The sequence below is a fragment of the Corylus avellana genome, chromosome 1 (genome assembly GCF_965113065.1).
Source record: "Corylus avellana chromosome 1, dhCorAvel1.hap1.2, whole genome shotgun sequence".
Lineage (NCBI taxonomy): Eukaryota > Viridiplantae > Streptophyta > Magnoliopsida > Fagales > Betulaceae > Corylus > Corylus avellana.
In genome coordinates this window covers 8,677,784-8,697,732 of record NC_142490.1, presented here as the reverse complement: position 1 = coordinate 8,697,732, position 19,949 = coordinate 8,677,784, and the positions used below count along the sequence as shown (strand labels likewise).

At 35.7% G+C, this 19,949-nt stretch overlaps 1 protein-coding gene across 1 annotated transcript; it reads right to left on the bottom strand.

Annotated features, from left to right (window-relative positions):
• Nucleotides 1-2,547: 2,547 nt before the first annotated feature.
• LOC132168474 (RPA-interacting protein A) lies at nt 2,548-11,568 on the bottom strand. The gene is made up of 6 exons (XM_059579464.2): nt 11,360-11,568; nt 11,142-11,255; nt 6,405-6,633; nt 5,135-5,226; nt 4,057-4,164; nt 2,548-2,855 (listed from the first exon to the last, which is right to left on the bottom strand). The coding sequence occupies exons 1-6, from the start codon at nt 11,462-11,464 to the stop codon at nt 2,694-2,696; spliced, it is 810 nt and encodes a 269-aa protein (XP_059435447.2). The 5' UTR covers nt 11,465-11,568; the 3' UTR covers nt 2,548-2,693.
• Nucleotides 11,569-19,949: the final 8,381 nt, after the last annotated feature.

Sequence of the window (19,949 nt, the reverse complement as noted above, 5' to 3'; positions counted from 1 at the left end):
AAACTAAAGAAACATAAAACTCAGGTAGTCTGTCCATTCAAGATGTGTAATAATTAAGGATTTATTAATTCATGTGTATAAAATTATTGAATTGGTTTTTTTATTATTATTATTATTCATCTGATCTAGAGGTTATTTGAAGTAACAGCCTGCTCAAAAGAAGAGAACAGATGGTTCTATATGCATGAGCATGGTCACCTGGACTCAACAACAATTACGAGCTTAGGAATTTCAAAATGCTCGGTTTCAATGTAATCCTTGCGATGGATTGTTTATTGAAACACTAGGCGAGCATCAATTGCCGAAGGGAGGAAGTGACTTTCCGACCACATACTGACGAGGAGTTCAAGTTTGGCAATGTGCGAGTGCGAAATTTTTACTTACCACAAGAGTCTGGAGTACTTATTCACTCGTAATGAGTTGAATCTAAGGCAGCAAAGATGGCTAGAACTTATAAAGGACTACGACTATGCGATGCAATACCATCCTGATAAAGCCAATGTAGTTGCAGATGCATTGAGTAGGAAATCGCAATGCGAAGCTTTTGCCTCAACAGACATGCCCTACCCGCAGAAGTATAAAAATGCACCAAGACATGACGAAATGATACTAGTGAGGTAGCATGAATAGGGAGATTGCGAAGTACGTAGCACAATTCTTCATTTGCTAGTAAGTGAAGGCTGAACACCGGCACATCCCATAATAGAAATGGGAGGAACTCGTGATGGACTTCGTGGTTGGTTTGCCAAAGGTGCCAAGTGAACAAGACGTCATTTGGGTGATGATTGATAGGTTTACAAAGAGCGCACACTTTATCGCCATCAAGGTTACAGACTCGATGTAGAAACTAGCAGAATTATACATTAGGAAAAGAGTCAGAATGCACGGGATACCAATTACCATAGTGTCTGATCGAGACCCTCGATTCACATCAAGGCTTTGGACAAACTTGTAGAAGGCAATTGGGACGAATATGAACTTTAGCATAGCCTACCACCAGCAGACTGATGGCTAGTCAAAGCGGGCCATCCAAATTTGGAAGGATATGTTGAGAATATGTATGCTCAATCTCAAGGATAGTTGGATTTAGTACCTTTCTTTGGTCGAGTTTACTTATAACAATAGTTTCCAAGCAACTACTCGCATAAAACCGTACAGGCTTTGTATGAATTAATGCAAGTGTAAATCAGCCTTGTACTTAAAACCGTATGAGCCTTTCCAAGCAACAATAGTTTCGGCGAAGTCGATTGGATAGGTCTGCAATAAAGGTATCGTAGCTAGTCATTCCTCACAGATGTCTCAAAGTCCTGTAACCAAATGAGGGCATCCCCTTCCATGCAGATGGGTGCCTAAAACCCAATGATGAGGATTTATCTTATGATGGGTAAAAAAACAGGTTGGCTAAGTACACCCCACTTGGCTGGATCTTCACCCCACTGTTGCACCTTGAATTGATTTTGATTGGTTAGGACTGCCATGTGAGCATTGCCGGATAGTTGAAGAATAAAAATGTGATTTTTAAGATTACTCTTTCATATGATATGAGAAACTGCAAGGAAGAGAGAAATGTAACAAAGAGGAGTCACATAGAAAGAGTGTAATAATCGAAGACAAATTTAGGGGGGACCGACAGTGGCCCTGGTCTCCCTCAAATTACCCTTTGTCTTGTGCCTGCATTCACTATTCATATTCTGTGTGTCCCCCACAAATTCAAAGCTGGCTTCGTCCCTGATGATAAATAATAAAAGGTCTTCGAGAGAGTGAGATTAAGACCCAATGCAATTGTCTACCCCATATTACTTGTAGTTTGGACAGATAACTGTAAGAGGGCCATTGTATGTCCCAATTATCTCGGTAGGTAATCGAGTAGCCCAAGACTTGCTCAAGCATATAAGTCCCTTTAGTAGCCCTCTCAAAATTGCATGCCAAGAGGTTTGGGACAGCAACAAAAAATGATTTACACATATGCAAAGTACAAAACTATTTTACACTTTGTTAAAGTTATTTTCCTTGATCAACTGAAAACATTTTTAGATTGACGAATATTTTATGCTGCACCAAACACTTAAAAATAGAAAAAACTTTCTTCAAAAAATATTTTACACCGAAACAAATGGAGCCAAAATACCCCAATAAAATAATATAGAAAAAAGTCTACATACCCCCCTACCACCCAATAGAACAATAGGAGGTTTAAGAGTACTTATTGGGGTGCTTAGGCCTGTTCGTTTCAACAGAATATTTTGAAATGGAGCCCAAACACATTCATTGATAATTTGAAGAGGGTATGTAAACATTTTTCAATAATATAAATATAAAAAAAGGTGAAAAAAAAAAAAAAAAATGGTACTTCAGCCCCAAAAGAACAAAAGGAGGTTTTGGAGTTCACGGTTTGTCCCAGCAAATAGAAAAAGGGCAAGAGATTGTTACCACATTCTCCATTGTCCTTGTTCATTCTTCCTGAAGCCTTGAAATAGAATGATCATATTATTTCCTATACAAATCAGAATGTGCCAGAAAACTGGTGTAAACTTCCCCTATCCAGCAAACCTTTTACGAAGAGCATTCCATGAGAAAAACTATCAATCAAAGCTAACCAAAATGATAGGACAGACAACTAAACAAGAACAGAAGGCTTGAGAATATATTCAAATTAGTATCAAGTTGGAATATATATATATATACTACCATTACTATATTACAACCTCAAATATCTTGCAACTCATACAACAAATGTACAATGCAGTTAAATCAAATCTTGTCTCGACGCAAAACTTGGGTTTCGATCTGCAACCACGATCAAGATGTTCTGTGTGCACTTCTGCTAGCCGAATCCGCAACAAATCCAAATTTACCTAAAACACCCAAAAATAAGAATAATGACTTCAAGTTGATGAATCATTTATAATTTTATACTAATCCAATACCTGGCATTAGCAGTCTCTTATTTGTGTCTACACTTCCCTCTAAGTAAATCTATTTTTCATGGAAAAGGAAAAAAAGAAGAAAGGAAAACAAATAACAAATTTTTGAATCTTCCACCATTTAGCACTAATCACAAACATATTATTGATTTTTTTTTTCCAGCAAGGACTGCAACATTTAATGAAGAAATTTGTCAGAAAGGGAATCATTATATATTCACGAATAAAATTCATTTATTTGAATTGTTTCCATAAGACAATCTGAAATACTCCAGGAGTTTTTGCCACATTCGTAATTCAGTGATCAAAGGAGATAAACGATATAATTAGGCTACATGCCAAAGTCAAAGCCACCATTGTCTGCTGAACAGGAGTAGGAGTTCCATCTGTTATGTCATTTGCACTTCTGATGTCTTAAATACACTTTCTTTCTTTTTTTTATGAGTAATGTCCTAAATACACTCTTCCCAGCTAAACAAAAAAGTAAAACTTAGAGGACGATTCTAACCATGCAGAAATCAATGAGGAAAATATAAAGAGGACAAGTATGATGGCCCATCTAAATATTAAAGGAGAAAAATCTTGTCAGAAAGGAAAGCACTAGATTCTGAAGAATATTAAGCCACTTTTTAATGTTTGAGTTACTCGACAACTAAAATTAGGAAGAAAAAAAAAAGGATAAGAAAGCATCAAAAGATGTAAATTTTTTTTTTTTTTTTTTTTTTTTTTTTTTTTTCAGTTGCTAATACTTCCACCCACTATTAGATAAAGGGGTGGGAAAGTTGCAGGAAAGTAGACATATATGGCCACCTGTTGCACCTTGAATTGACTTTGATGCTATGCAGTCATATTCTAATTAAATCTATTTCCTGCACTTTTCACAACCACAATTTAGCAAATAAAAGAATCAAGCTTCCATTTCATTTTAGCAACCAAAAAATTAAAGACAGCAGGTACAACTAGGGACTGGGTCAAAAATTGTAACAAACTTGTTGCTATCACAGAGGAAATTGAGTCATGATTAGAATGTCATACATTCAACACATGCTGTATTACATTATTGTTTAAAACTATAAAGTCGACCAGTTTTGTGTAAAGGGTAACATAGGATTGAGAGGAGATAGCAACACACCTCATCGCCTTTGTTGAGTTGAAGTTTACAAAGAGTGCAATATATGAGAGAGTAATTCTCTAGCAACTCTCCTTGCTTACATATGGGGCACCAAATCTTCTCGCTTACCTACCATCAACATCCAAAATTATAATCAATTGCTCTTCTTTCTTTTTTTTTTCTTTTTTTTTTTTTTTCCTTTTTGGAAAAAAAAAAGAAAAAAAAGGAAGATAGGTGAAGGGCATTGTTAAAGAAACTATTTTAAAGCATCTTTGCAATGTTGCATGCACAGAAAACACATGACACATGTTTTGATAGAATATGGGCAAACCAAAGCAGCAGATTGATATAAAGCAAGAAAGGTGACTTCAGAATAGCCTCAGAGTTCTTGAGCTATGGCTGTCCTGACAAAGTAAAGGTCATGGGAATGGCTTTAACGATGCTTAAGAATTAACAGACAAAATCGGACTAGAGTTGCAAGGGTTTCTCAAAGGTTGAGCTGCATGGGTATTGCTTGATTCACAACAAATGATGAAGAATAAGGATAAAGAAAGAACAGCGGGGAAAAAAAAAAAAAAAGGCTAGGCCTTTAATATTTGGCAAAAAATATAAAACCTCAATCTCCACTAAATAAACCCTAATTTCACTATTGTACAAGAGGAATTCTATTAATAGTAAATAAAATTTAATTCAAAACTGAAAACCTTCCAAAAGCAAAACCAGTTGATTTAGAAATCTGTAGGACTCTATTTGACCACTGAAGAAAAGCTAGCTCAGATATGTGTGATAGACAAACCTGACCCGTACAACACATATGTAAGAAACTTGGAAACTACTAGAAACACAGAACAAGATTGATCATAAAAATGGCCTTAATGGACTTGTAATTATTGTATAGGGAATTATAAAAAACTCAGAGACTTTTGAACATGGATATACGACCAGAAAACAATTATTGTATATGGAATTATATGTAAATTTTATGGATACACAAAGACATACATATATGGATACATAAATATATTAAAACTTTTGTATATCATCCACGCTTGTGTAGAAAAATTCATCTATACAATCCTCATAAAAGTGGCTGTTGTACCTGCTCATCGTTGAGCTGCATATGCTCATAAACTGCACGGGCCAAGTATTCATCTTCTTCATCTTCCCATGTTTCAATATATCTATCAGGTTCTGCAAGCAGTAACATCTATGCTCACAAAGATGGGTTGACCATTTAAGCCCCAAGATGACATATGTAAATCGATATAAACATGTACAGGTTAAACACCAACCTTATCCAAAAAATAAATAAACTTATCAACAAAAGTAAAGGTTAAACACCAATTTTGGTCCCTGAAACTTGCATGAAGTCCATCAAATATATAGAATGTTGCAATTGAATACTCCTATCAACCAACTGTAATGAAAATCACTGCCAAGCAACTTATGCTGACATGGCATACACCATCTAGACAATTATCCCTATGGCATATTCATAGATCTTTAAATTTTGCTTTCAACTAAATTAATAACAAAAACAAAACTGTCTCTCTCCCCCCCAAACCTCCAAGCCCTAACCCTAAAAAACCCTTCTCCCTCTTCCTATTTCATGCTTATGAGCTCATTCACAGCCCCAAAACCATGGCCATGTCCACTGCTTGTGCCACCAAATCAATGGACATCCCAAATCCGGTGCCAGCATCAAAGTTGGACATAAAGAAAATTATAATTTTCTCGTAGAAGTTATTGTGGGTTTTTTGTCATTTTTGTTGGTTTATGGACATGATGAAGCTTGCATATCATTAATTGTAACTAGGCTTGGTGATTCTTTGGCAGTTTTTGGTTTGGATAATAAAGCAGGGAATAGAACTGAAAATGAGTTCTTTAGTGGCTGTGGTTCCTTCATTCTTTGGTGCCACAAATTCGGTGCAATTGACGAGTTGGAAGCCCTGAATGGCAGGAGTGAGTTGGAGGTGGATTGGCATTAGAATTAAGGGTGGTTTGGGAAGGAGAAGAAAAAAAGAAATTTTATATTATTTAATTCAAAGCAAAAAAATAAAAAATTATGAATCTTTGTTGACATAGACATGGACAATTGTCCCAATGGCATATTCCATGTCAACAAAAATGACTTTGTAGCAAGTGCTGTCACGTTTGGTTGAGAGGACTTGCATCATTTTAGATATTTGAAGGACATTGCTTCTTTTTAAATTTGAGCATGAATCGCTTCTAATCACTATTCTGAGAATAGTTGCATCTATACAGAAGCTTTTTTGCCATACTTCATTTCACGTCATAGCATCTTTCCTTTGTTTAATTGGATATTTTGGAGATATTCATCAGGAATCAATGGAGAAACCATGTTTCACCTTTTCTAGTTGGTTCTGCCGTAAGATCCTCATAAAAGATCCTTTGCATTTCTAACAATATTTCTTCACATTCGCCTTCATGAGCATTATGAAGGCCATCATATTCCCATAACACATCATTGGCCTCGGGGGAAGAAGTTGGAAACTTCAAACAACCATTCAATGATGAGTCCTTAATCTTTTTGAGTTCATCAGAAACTATGTCATGAAAAGTAGATTTGATTAAGTCCTGCAAAAGGGAGAAAAAATAAAAAGGGGGAATGAATAGGTGCTGGGATATAAAAACTGATTTCAGAGAAAATAGTAATCTGGAAGGAAGAGAAATATAGGAAATCTGGAAACAAAGTCATTCATGAAAGAAGAAAATAATTACATTTCATTCACACATGTGAGCCACTCTCTTTCTCTTACTTCTTTTTGATAAGGCTATATATTTATATACTGCCCCTTGGCGGGGGGGGAGCAAGAGAAAGAGAGGGTGTAAATGCTATTACTTGAACTTGGAAAAATGTTAGTGTATTTTGGCCTACAATATATACACACACATCAATCTCTCTCTCTCTCTCTCTCTCTCTCTCTCTCTAGGCTGAAATACACTAACATCTATCCAAGTTTAGGTCAGTGACATTTATACCCCTTGTGGTTTAAAGTCAGTCCATTTAATACTTGAACTATGGCTATTTGGGCAATAGGGCCTTCTATTATAATTCTATCCAGATTGATAATGGAATCTGACCATATGACATGCACTTAATCATTTTATCTCTATTTGAAAAATGCTTAACATTATTTCTAGAGTAAATTACTCTTTCTCCCAAAAACTACTATCTTATTCTAAGTACAGCATCAAACTTTCAATCATTATAACCTGCCCCCTAGTTTCAAGTTTCGGTTTCAATATGTCCCCTTGTCGAAATCTGGCTTTAATTTGGACAGAAAAACCTTCACATGTATGACATATGCAACTTGGGGGGTATGAAATAATGAAATTGCCCTAAGAAAACTGGGACATATATGGTGAAATGAACCGTTTTCTTTTGGGGTTTTTGTTTTTCTTTAACTTGCCTGGGGAAACAACTCTTTTTGAAAATGGTTTGGTGGGTCAGGTTGCTTTCGGTGCTCGACACATCAAAGCTTCGTCATCGTGCTTGTCGAGCAAATCTCTTTCAGTGAACTTTCAGTAAACATAGGAAACAAAGAAAAAAAGGGACATGAAGATTGTGCTGGTGATACCAAAAAGAGCCCTACTATGAGCCCTTCTAATAGTCAACATGTTAATGGTAACATGCATCTCCATCACCCACTCAATCAACTTACTCCTAAAGCGCACTTCGCATTCTCTTTCATCTCCCAAACTATACCCCAATTCCTGTCACTGCACCCTCAGGTTCTCCTCCTCCTCCTCCTACCTCCAACACCCTCCACAAGTACACCCCCTTACATTCCTTCACTCTCTCACTCTTGCTCTTCCTCTCAGTTCCATCAACTGCAGCTACTACTGCCATGTATGAACACATCAAAGCCAACCCTCTTCCCCAAGAATTTGACTTCCCATAATTAGATGTGGTTGAAGCCAAACACATGGGCTCCAGGATCCACGCCCTCTAGAAGAACCTTGAATATGTTGTTTTATTTTTTCTTAGATCTTTTAAAGTATTTTGGGTCATGGCTTTCTAAAGATTTTGTTTGTTTGGAGCTTTTTGTTGATGTGTTATAATTTTTATTTTCTTTTATTGGAGGACATTTAGGTACTGATACAATGTGTGACAATTATAAATAATATATGAGCAGGAAGAGAATCCTAATTCTGGCATTCTCTTCTCACACTCTTTTTCTTCTATCTTTTTCTTTTCTCCATTATTCCAATTTGGTATCAGAGCAAACCGAATCCTTGCAAACAATCCAAGAAAACACAGAAACTGTGTTGTACAGTTGCTGACATCAGCGTAGAACCAAATCTATGTTCTTCGATGATTGTCAGTCGTGGCTCCCGGTTTACCATCATATGAGCTTTTATATTTGGCATGTTTTGTCAAGCACAACTAGCAAGTGGAGGAAATTTGTGCCCTGTCAAGCGCAAACCAGCAAGCAGTGGGGATTTGTTGAATCGATTGACCAGCAAGCGGAGAAGTAAGATTTGGGTCATTTTTTGATGAATCGGTTGTTAAAGATAGTATTTTTTCGGTTCTTCGGCGATTTTTGGATGTTTTCTGAGTGTTTTTTTAGGAAACCCAATGTTCAATGGAGGTAGTGTCATCTCTAGTGACTGTGTGCGGAGGTTCAGATCAGAGAGAAAAATGACAGGTCGTTTTTGGGTGTGATGGCAAACAGCAGGTCATATGGCAGTGTCCAAAAACAGCATGTCATTTAGTGCTGACATAGCTATAATGAGGAGAGCCATTATAGTGGCAGTTATCTAGTTCGTTTTTAGATTTTTGGAAAGGAACCCCTTCCTTCACTAAGGGAGGTCTTGAATATGTCCAAAACGAGGAGAGCCATCATAGCACAATGCTCCATTCTATTTCATAGGAATAATCTGCTCTAGTTAGTGCATCTCCACATAATTCGAAAGTTGATTACTAGGGTTGGGATGGTGGCAAGGGAACACATGCCACCTTAGACGACAAGGACAATTATTTTGTGAACATTATAATAGGTCTCAACATACTTGGAAACTTGTTGGATACTTCATGGTCGTCCCATGAGAGGTCAAGGGGGTCATTCCGGAGGAGGAACCAGGTCTCGTGCCAATCATACTTCTATAGTAGATTTGACTGTTTGCAAACCTGATTCTAGTTCTACTTCTGCTGATATTGATATCTTTAGCAAGGAAGAGGTAGACACACCTTGTCGGCTTATGTCTTGACTGTAAAAATTCGTTTCTACATCCTCTGGCTTTGCTTATACAGGTAATTTAGCCATTACTCTAAATGCATCCTCCAACATTTACTAAGAAGTGTTGAAGAGGGGGAGGGAGAAAAATATATTTTCAAAATCTGATTCAGGAGACAACCAACACAATAAGCATAAAATATCTAGCCCTTTCCAACTATCTTATGAGTCTAACTCGAACAAACTCTCTCTCTTTTTTCTTTTTTTTTTTTCTTTTTTTCTTTTTTTCTTTTTTATCTTTTTGATGACTATGACATTTGTATGAAGAGGAAAAAAAGGGTGAAACTGAAGTATAGGTATAAATGCAACACCTTATCTCCATTCCTGCTTAAGTACCTGTCAAGTCAATAAACTGCTTCGAATGAAAATCTAGTTAAGATGCATCAACTAACTAAACTCTCCAGTTGCAAGCATAGTATTTGAAGACCTGCCATTTATCATAGTCACTTAAAAGTGTCATCCACCAACCTGGATCTCTAAACTATACACCTACCTCAACTTCATACTTCAAATACAAACAATGACTTGTTCTCTTTTATAGAATAAAAAAACACACTTCTTCCGGCGGGTGGAACAAATTGCAATGCCTCAACTTGATCTAGCCACTAACACTCAACCACAACCCACCAAAATCACTCAAAAGAAAATGCATACAAGAAAGGCCCTTCAAGCCAATAACATCCCGTGAACCACTTTGCATAACAAGAATATCATCTTGATAACAGTTAAACTCCAAAACCACTATTATAACAAAATGAATATGCTGAAAGATCCAAGTGAATGGCTCAATTAAATTTGCACATCAAATCTAACTCCCCATGAGGCATTTCTAATATCAACGTTATTAAGGACCATTGCTTATGTACTTCCACAGGTAGAGCCAAACCCATGGAGTTCTGTTAATGCTTTTGTGTGAGAAACCCAAATCTATAGAGCTTTAGACAACTAAATGATGATGAACTATACACCCAACACCAATAAGCTAGATTCCCAGCGTATAGTTCCCATCAGAGCAAGAGAATTTCAATGGACTAGTGAGTCTCCAGCATTAATGTAGAAAGAAAATTATAAGAATTAGAGGTTTCTGATAAGGTGAAGGGCGGTGAACTAAATAAGTTGGACTAAAGGAACAATCTCAATTCTTCACCAATACACTTCATGAGGCCTCTCTTCCTCTATAAAAGTGGTAAACACATCCCACGAAAGCATTGACAAATTGGTTGAGGATGCCAATATGCAGAAACCATATACTCCGGTCTAGTACTAAGTTATCAGCAACTTGGCCTACAATACAGGCATCTGAAAGCATATTATACTTGATAGTTTGGACCTAAATAGCAATTAGCAAGTAAGCATTTTCCCAACCCAGAATTTAATAAACCAAATTAAACCAACAGATAGATTCGATTTTTAATTCAGCATAATGCATTAAAAAATAAATTAAAACATAAGCATTTGCAGTCTATTTGGGTTTGCAATTTCAAAACACGCAATTAAAAAGTAACAATTTTAAATTGTGCGATCTGAAAATGCAATTTTTAAAAACGCTGTTAAACATTTGGTAAAATTCCAGTTTAACCTTTAAAATTCACTAGCATCCGATTGGAAAACGCAGATTAATTACATTTTAAAATCAGAATTTTTTTGAAATGCACTCCCAAACCATGATTTTGTTTAAAATAGCACTTTTGGTATGCAAAATCACAGTGCCAAACAAACTCTAAGAACAACAATCACTCTGCAAAATCTAGAATCGATTTAACAAAAAGAGATAACAGTTAGACGGATCACAAATTCAAGACCAACATAGGAAAAATAATAATTAAAAAGAAAAAGGGTTCTGACCGTTTGGTTCTGGCTGTGATTGAGAGAATGAAAAGCAGTGTTAGAGGGCAACCTCAATTTCCAAAGCAAGCGGGTTCGATCCTCTCGGACCCTTTTGTAACAGTTCTCTCTGAGCTACATTTTCCCATAAAATTTCTCACATCAGAGATTGTAAAACAGCTATGGAACTAATAATAATAATAATAATTTTTAAAAATTAAAAAATGGAACAAACGGACCTTGTGTTTCCAGAAGTCGTGATTATTGAAGTGATGGCGGGTTTTAAGAGAAGGCCTTTTTGAGCTTCCGTCATCCTCCGCTTCCCTCGTCTCCTTTCTCTCCATGCAAAATACGGAAGGACAACTACATGCGAGACACAGAGGGAAGGTCGTAAAGAGTAACGAATGTGGTATTTGTGTCCCGAAAGGGCACGGGTCGGATCGGGGGTATTGAGTATTTCGGAACCCATCAAAATTAGAACCGCAACCCGGTTATAGTAAATAATATCCGCGGTCTCGGGTTTTGCGGGACGGGGGCTAGGCGGGGCGGGTAATGCGGGTATTATGTGCTTTGACATTTTTGTGACAAAAGGAGGCCGAGAGAGATAAATAGAGAGAGAGAATGAAAGAGAGAGATTCAGAGAAACCTGAGCGGCGCAAGGTGACCGTAGAAGAAGGCTGAGCGGCCAGCAAGGACCAATGAAAGGTTCGGGTCGGGTTATATGTGCATCAATCTATGGGTATGGGTTTATACATGCTTGTAAGCCACTATTATAGGGAAGGAGCCATTGATGCGGTGGATAAATATTTCTTTCTTCTTTTAGTCCACTTACAAAAATCATTTCATCATTTGTGTCTTGTATGTTGCGAAGGAATTACGATCGTCTCCATTTCATTTGAATTGAAAAATATTCCGTTAATTATAGTGGAGTATTTTTGTCTTCTTAAAAAGTAAAAAGACAAAAATATTCCTCCACTATAATTAACTGAATCTTATCCGGTTCATTTAAATTGAAAAAGATCATATTCCGTTGCGAAGAGATCTCTCTTGTACTTCATTGCCATGATTAAAAGAAACAGTTGAGAACATGAGAAATGGTAGGTTATATATATATATATAATTTACTTCTTTTGTCTAGCTAGTCCTTTAACCATACAATTGTTTACCCATATTATTTTAATTGGGACAGATAATTTTAAGAAGGCCATTGTATGTCTCAACTACCTGGGTAGGTATTCGAGTATCCCAAGACTTACTCGAGTAGATAAGTCCTTTTAGGAGTTCTCTCAAAATTGCATGCCTTGGTGTGGGAGAGTGACAAAAAATGATTTACGCAAATGCAAAGTGTAAACCATTTTACGTTTCGTTAAGGTTATTTTCCTTAATCAACTGAAAACATTTTTTAGGTACGGGCATCTAAAAGTGGGTATGGTTCCATGGAAGGCATTGACAAATTGGTTGAGGACGCCAATATACAGAAACCATATACTCCGGTCTAGTACTAATTTATGAGCAACTTGGCCTACAATACAGGCATCTAAAAGCATATTATACTTGATAGTTTCGACCTAAATAGCAAGTAAGCATTTTTCTAACAATCATAGCTTATTCCAACCCAAAATTTAATTAAATAAGCCAAATTAAACAAATAGATAGATTCGATTTTTACTTCAGCATAATGCATTAAAAAACAAATCAAAACATAAGCATTTGCAATGTGTTTGGGTTTCCAATTTCAAAACGCGCAATTAAAAAGTAACAATTTTAAATCGAGCAATTTGAAAATGCAGTTACACATTTGGTAAAATTACAGTTTGGCATTTAAACTCGTAATTTAGCCTTTAAAATTGTGTGTTCAGACTTACAATATTAGTTTCACAATACTCCCCCAGCACATATCTATCATTTTCAGTTATTTTTTTAACAAGAGAATTTGAACAAATGGCGTGATATTTTGTTTCGCTTAAATGTTTGCCTCTAGAGTTATGTGACGTTGTTTTTACTCAAATTAAGTGATGTAAAATATGATCCCTTGGTTACTTTTATAGGAGATGTGCTAGAGTTTTTTTTTTTTTTTTTTTTTTTTTTTTTACATGTCCACACAAAAGGGAGATGGGGATTCGAACTAGTCTTCTCTAGTTTATGAGGCGTGGTCTCCAGCCGATTGAGCTACTCCTTGGAGACATGTGGAGTTGTTACTACAACGCATAAGTCAGATCCATAATTAATATCTTGTCAATCCATTTGTTATTGCACTTTTTATGGTTATTGTTATATAATATTAATCATGTGTGTATTCAGGTTATTTAGAAAATTTGTAGTACTAGTATGTATTTAGGTTATTCAAAAAAAAAATTAAATTGCTGAAGTTGTTGTCTTGCTAAATTCCTGCCTTGCTGGTTTGAAAATTTTGGGTTTTGATTAATTCAATGAATGTTTGGATTTTTAGTTATTAGATTAATTATTAATATTAATATGTAGATGTCAATGTTATTGCACTTCTGATTCGTTATTGTTATATCAATCATGTGATTCATGTGTTATAATTTTTTTGAAGACATGAAGGATTGGAGTCGGAGACTTGAGGTTAATTCATTTTTGATGATATGGAAAATTAAATTTTGTAATTAAAAAACTCTTGACATTTTAATCAAATGAAGTTTCTTCACGTTGACTAATTAATGCAAGGGAGTAAAAATATATTAAACCTTTTTTTGTAGTGTGTATTCAGGTTATTGAGAAAATGCTGAAGTTGCTGAAGTTCCTGCCTTGCTGCCTTGCAAGTTTGAAATTTTTGGGTTTTGATTACATGCCAGTTTGAAAATTTATTGTTTCTCTTTCATTTTGCAAATTGCTGCCTTTGCTGGTTTGAAAGTTTTTATGTTGCTGAAGTTGATGCCTTGTTGCCTTGCTGGTAGTCACAGGAAGATTCCTTAGAAATTTATGGGAAATTCAACTATAGCAAGTTATCTCCTACTGCAATGTTGAGTGCTTATTTTTGCTGCATGACATTTTCTATCTGATAATTTCTCTTCAAACTAATATATTTGCAGCATTGTGGTAGGGATGTATGGCCCAGTTACAGAAGATTGTGCTTGGTTTACCTCTCCTCTTAAGGCAATCAAAGATTCAAAAGTTTCCACCATTCATGCCTGCTTAGTTTTTGCCTTGCTGTTGCTGGTTTGAAAATTTTAGGTTTTGATTAATTCAATGAATGTTTGGATTTTTAGTTATTAGATTAATTATTAATATGTAGATGTCAATGTATTGCACTTTTTATTTGTTATTGTTATATCAATGATGTGATTCATGTGTTATAATTTTTTTTGAAGACATGAAGGCTTGGAGTTGGGGATTTGAGGTTAATTCATTTTTAATGATATGACAAATTAAATTTTGTAATTAAATCATACCTCCCTTGACATTTTAATCAAATGAAGTTTATTGACATTGACTAAGTAATGCAATAGAGTAAAAATATATTAAACCTTTTTTAGTGTGTATTTAGGTTATTGAGAAAATACTGAAGTTGCTGAAGTTCCTGCCTTACTGGTTTGAAATTTTTGGGTTTTGATTACAAGCTGGTTTGAAATTTTATTGTTTCTCTTTCATTTGCAAATTGCTACCTTGTTGGTTTGATAAATCTTGGGTTTTGATTACATGCTGGTTTGAAAATTTAATGTTTCTTTTATTTGAAAATTGCAGCCTTGTTGATTTGAAAATTTGTATGTTGCTGCCTTGGTGCTTCTGAACCTCAAAGCTGAAGGTTGCTGGTAGTGGCATTGATTGGAATTTTAACAGCTAAGTAAGCTTTTTGAATAGTCAAATGACTCAAATATTTTGTCAATCATATATTTAATTTTGCTTTTGTATCTTAATATTCATAAAAAGATGGTGCAACATTTTGCTAGAATTTGGAAGCATTGCCTTCTACAGTTCTGCCAGACTACTAGCGCCAATGTCTGCTGTTCAGCCTTTTTTTTTTTTTTTTTTCCTACCAAAAGCTGCTTGTGAATTTCAAGATTTCATTTGTAAATTGAGCTTTTTATTTGTTGTCTTCACTTGTTTAGTAAAGACTATGTTTCATTTGGAAAATCTAAAGTGATTATAGGTTTTTTTAAATTTGATTTGTAATTGCATATCAATATATCATAATGATGTTGCAAATATTCATTAGGTTTTTTTGTAATACTATTTCATATTTGATATGTATTTTTTTTTTTGGCATAATTTTGGAGTTGTAATTGTAAATGTTTGTCTTGTTAGTTGTAAGTTGTAATGTGGTTTTAGAGAATTTGATTAAAATAAGTTATATATATATAGGAAATTATATCAAAACATCTTGAGTAAGCACGCCAAAACTTTTTTGTTCCTAAGTGTTTTTTTTCGATAATTTACTCTCTAGGTCAATTGAAAGGCCAAGAAAATCCTTACTGTCAAATTTTTTTAACTATCGTTAGATTGGTTGAAACGTACCGTTTTGCCACATCAGCATAATAATTTTTTATTAATTTAATTTAAAAATTAAATAAAAAATAAAAATAGAGCCACTCCTGGCCACCCCAACCATTATGGGGTGGCCTGTGAGCCACCCCTAACCACCCATGGGGTGGCTCACGAGCCACCCCTAGGTGGTTTAGGGTGGCCTCTCAGCCCTTGGCTGAGGTTGCTTCCGGCCATCCCTTCTATTTTTTTTTTAAAAAAAAAAATTTATTAATTTTTATTTGATTTTTAAATTAAATTAATAAAAAATTATTATGCTGACGTGACGAAACGGTGCATTTCAACCAATCTAATGGCAGTTAAAAAAATTTGACGGTAGGGATTTTCTTGGCATTTCGATTGATGCAGGGAGTAAATTGTCAAAAAAAAAATAAATAAATAAACTTGGGGACAAAAAAATTTTGGTGTACTTACCCAAGGTGTTTTGATATAATTTATATATTAATTTTTGTTATCCATTCTTTTTGTTAATTTTAATTTTTTAATTTAAAAATATATTTTATACATTACTATTTGGGTGAGCCGAGTACCTGATAAGGGGCTCGGCTCGTCTAAGAGCTGAGCTCGAGCTCAATTTCGCACAAGAAATTATTCTTGGTGAGCCGAGCCAAGCTGGTAATTCCAAACCCGTTACAAGCCGAGCTCGAGCTCATGAGCTATTTTCACAAACCGAGCTTGAGCAGCCCCAGCTCGTCCAAGCTCAACTTGTTTATAGACCTAGTTTCCACCAACAAAATCCTCGAGATTGCAACATGACGTGATAGCTCATCTTCATGGAACTCTAATCGAGTAGGTGTCTTTGAGAAGACTTAGCAACCAGTTCATCGTTGGGCTATTCGACTCGACAGTCTTAATCAACAATCGGGTTATTCGATTTCTTGACTCGGCTCTCACAGCCTCTCTCTTCGACGACGAAGAGCTCATGCCTGGAATGCCGCCATCTTGGAGAACCCCATTCTTGATAAAAAATAAAAATTAAAAATTAAAAAAAAAAATCATTGTCCTTGACGTGAGATTGATGTTGGCCAAGATTGTAATACCCTGAAAAACAATTGTTTTTAAAGTGTTAAAGATTTCTTACTTAAACAGTTAATGTTTCCCTTAAAACAAGGCCTTAAACCAAAAGACCTAAACATTTTTCAAAGAACCCAACCCCTTAAAACTTTTGGAAGCAAAAACCTCAAAATCACCTCACTGGTCGAGCACGTGCTAGGGGACCACACGAGCGCCTGATTTTGGCCGAGGTGTGAGCACTCGCTAGGGGACCACATGAGCATTCGTTGACCAGTCTTCAATCCATTGGGCAAAATCCAAACGTACGCCTGAACCTTTTTACCCATCGTGTAAATAGTACCCGACCACTCGCTCAACAATACACGAGCGCTCGCTGCCAATTCTAAAAGCAATTTTAACCAATTCTCCACTTTTTCAAAACAAGGCACGCCTGCACCCTCTATGTAAGCCCTACTCTTTGACCCTCAGCCACCTTCAACCTCATAAAAACCTAACCCTAATGTGAGGAGAGACTCGGAGAAAGAAGGAAGAGAGTTTGGTGCCTTAGTTATCTTCTAAGGTGATTTCTTGACCCTTCCTTTATGCCTTTTTTATTGTTGTTACTGTTTTCCTAGTATTATAAGTTTTAAAAATGTCTTGGCAAGTTCTTGCGCCCATTTTTCTTACAAAACCAAGAATAATTTCGAAAAGCTTTCAACTCACCCTTGTTTCCTTTAAAGTTACATGATAGTATGTTTTGTACTTGTGTGTGTCTATTTAGAGCCTAGAAAGAGATATACCAACCCATAGCTTTAGATAGAAGCCTAAATTTGGGAGTTTCTAGCTGAGCCTTAACTCTATGGCCTAACGTTCGCCCTCGCTTAGAGAACAAGGCAAACGCCCTCTAGCCCAAATATGTGGTACGAAGGTTTTTAGCAACCCTTTTCGTTAGATAGAACATCGTAGAGTTCTCTAGTACTGCTTATAATGATGAGTCATGTTTTGTTATAGTAGGGATTCGTGATGTCGAAGGACTCTAACGAGCACACAAGGTAATTAAACACTTACAACACTTTCCTTAAAAACGTGTGATATGTCAGCTGACTGAGCACGCATATGATATGAGCATGCCTATATTTTTACAACTTGGTAACTACTTTAATAATTGGTTGATAAAATGCATTGTATGACATGATACAAGGGTACGTGCAGTATAATGGCCATGGGCTTATTATATAGACTTGATTCTATGATCAAACTGTTTGTGAATGTGTTATATGGGCCTTAGATCCAATAGTTATTTCATGACCGGCACAGCCTTAACGAGCTGGTCATTACAGGTTGTACATCATTAGTAGCGTGGGCCACCCGAGGTCGGACTCGATCGGGCTGTTAGTGTTATGGACAGTAGCGTACAATGGTCGTGGCATTGGCATTGTATTACAGGTGTCTCAGAACAGCGCCAACTCTGCTGAGAAGGGTAATTGATGTGGTCTTTTTTAAAGCAAAAATATATCAATTATAAATTATCACTTGCAATAAGACGAATCCTTGTAGGATAAGGCTATAGAGAAGGTATCGAACTTCAAGGACTGCAGGGGTGTTGTTATCAAGTTTTTCAAAATTAACTCTAACTTAATTAAAAGAAGTTTGATTTGATTTTCTTTAAACTAAATTAAATGCATAAAAGTAAAGATATAAAAATAAAGATAGTAATGAGAGATGTAATAGGGGGTTGAATTCACCACTAACCTCATAACAATGGTCAATCATAAATTAATAAAGAAAATTCATATTATGTATGATATAGGACTCGTCTTACTCGAGTAGTCAAGAAAATACCATCATTTAAGAAATAAGTATAATCCATCTTCGGTTGGCACAGACCGTCCACCTAACCACTAAGATGCGGTACGATCCATCTTCCTTATGTATGAACTATCTAATTCCTTAATAGGCTATACACAATCAATGAATAAACATAACCTATCTTCGGTTGACACGAACTGTCTACCTAAATCACATTAAATTGGGGTGTAGTACAATCCGTCTTCCCTAGACATTGCCTATCAAAATCATGTATCAATTAAAGTCGTTGTATAACAATCATTCATATAATCACAGAAAATATAAAGGATTGAGTTCAATCACTATAAAAGACTTTCTAAGACAAGATAAGAAATTCATTATGATTGAATATAAACATTAAGATCAATTCTCATAGTTATACAACCATCATGCATATAGAAAAGCCCAAATTAAAATATAATTAAACCATTGTTACTTGGAAAGGGCTACATCAATGCCCTATTACAGGATTAGCCGCTCATCGGGGTGCTGGGATGGCTTTCAGCCATGGATTATCTCCTCTTCAACTTGTCAAGCCTCTAAAAAGATTTTTGTCTCTAAAACTAAGCACACCTTTTCTTGAAGCCTTGAGAGCTATTTATAGGGAGCAAACAAGTCCTAGAAGCCCTAGAGATCCCAAAAAAGTCGTAGGTCAGTCTCATAGTCCAAGTAAGAGATTGAAAACCTTCTCCAGGGTGGATTAGGGCTCTTTTCGGACTTTCCAGCATGAGTGTGCTCGATCCCACTTGTGGTGCGCTCGATCCCACTTGTGATGCGCTCGAGCGCATCTACGTACTTGACAGATTTGCGATCTTATCTTGCAAGGTGATTTTGGCATAGCAAACATTAGAATTAGGAAATTTGTATTTCACAAAGATTTCTAGAATTTTCAGTTAGCTTTTCAATGCATCTTGATTCACCTTAATTCGATATTTGAGAAGAATGTTATGGTCAAAATAATAAGACGTATGCTAAGCCTTCTCAAAGTGTGTTTTAAGCCCAAAATCAATCTTGTATCTTTATTAAACACTTGAAAACATCAAAACAAAACAAAATCAAACAAATAACAACGTTAAGGAATTAACATATGCGAGTCAAATGGCTTAAATATGCAACATTTGGCGCTCATCAGTAATATCTCGAGTAGACTATATATGATAGTTATGACCTATAAAACATTAGTTTTATGCATTAAAACACTTAGCTGATTGCCGTTAGAAGTACACCACATTTTACTAACCAAACAATACTTTTGCGGTGTATTAACAGAGACAACACATCTTTTAAATGTTTACCACAATTGCATGTTTATTTCTACTTAATAATAACTGGCTCATGTCATACCCAATTGTGAGGTTTATTTACTAAGTCGTTAGACTTACATGGTTATTACTCATGTGGAAGCTTGTTTCTAGAACCCTAGAGTGGTGCGGTTGCCACCACAGACTTTGGCTTAAGAAAGATCTTCATATTATTATCAGATTT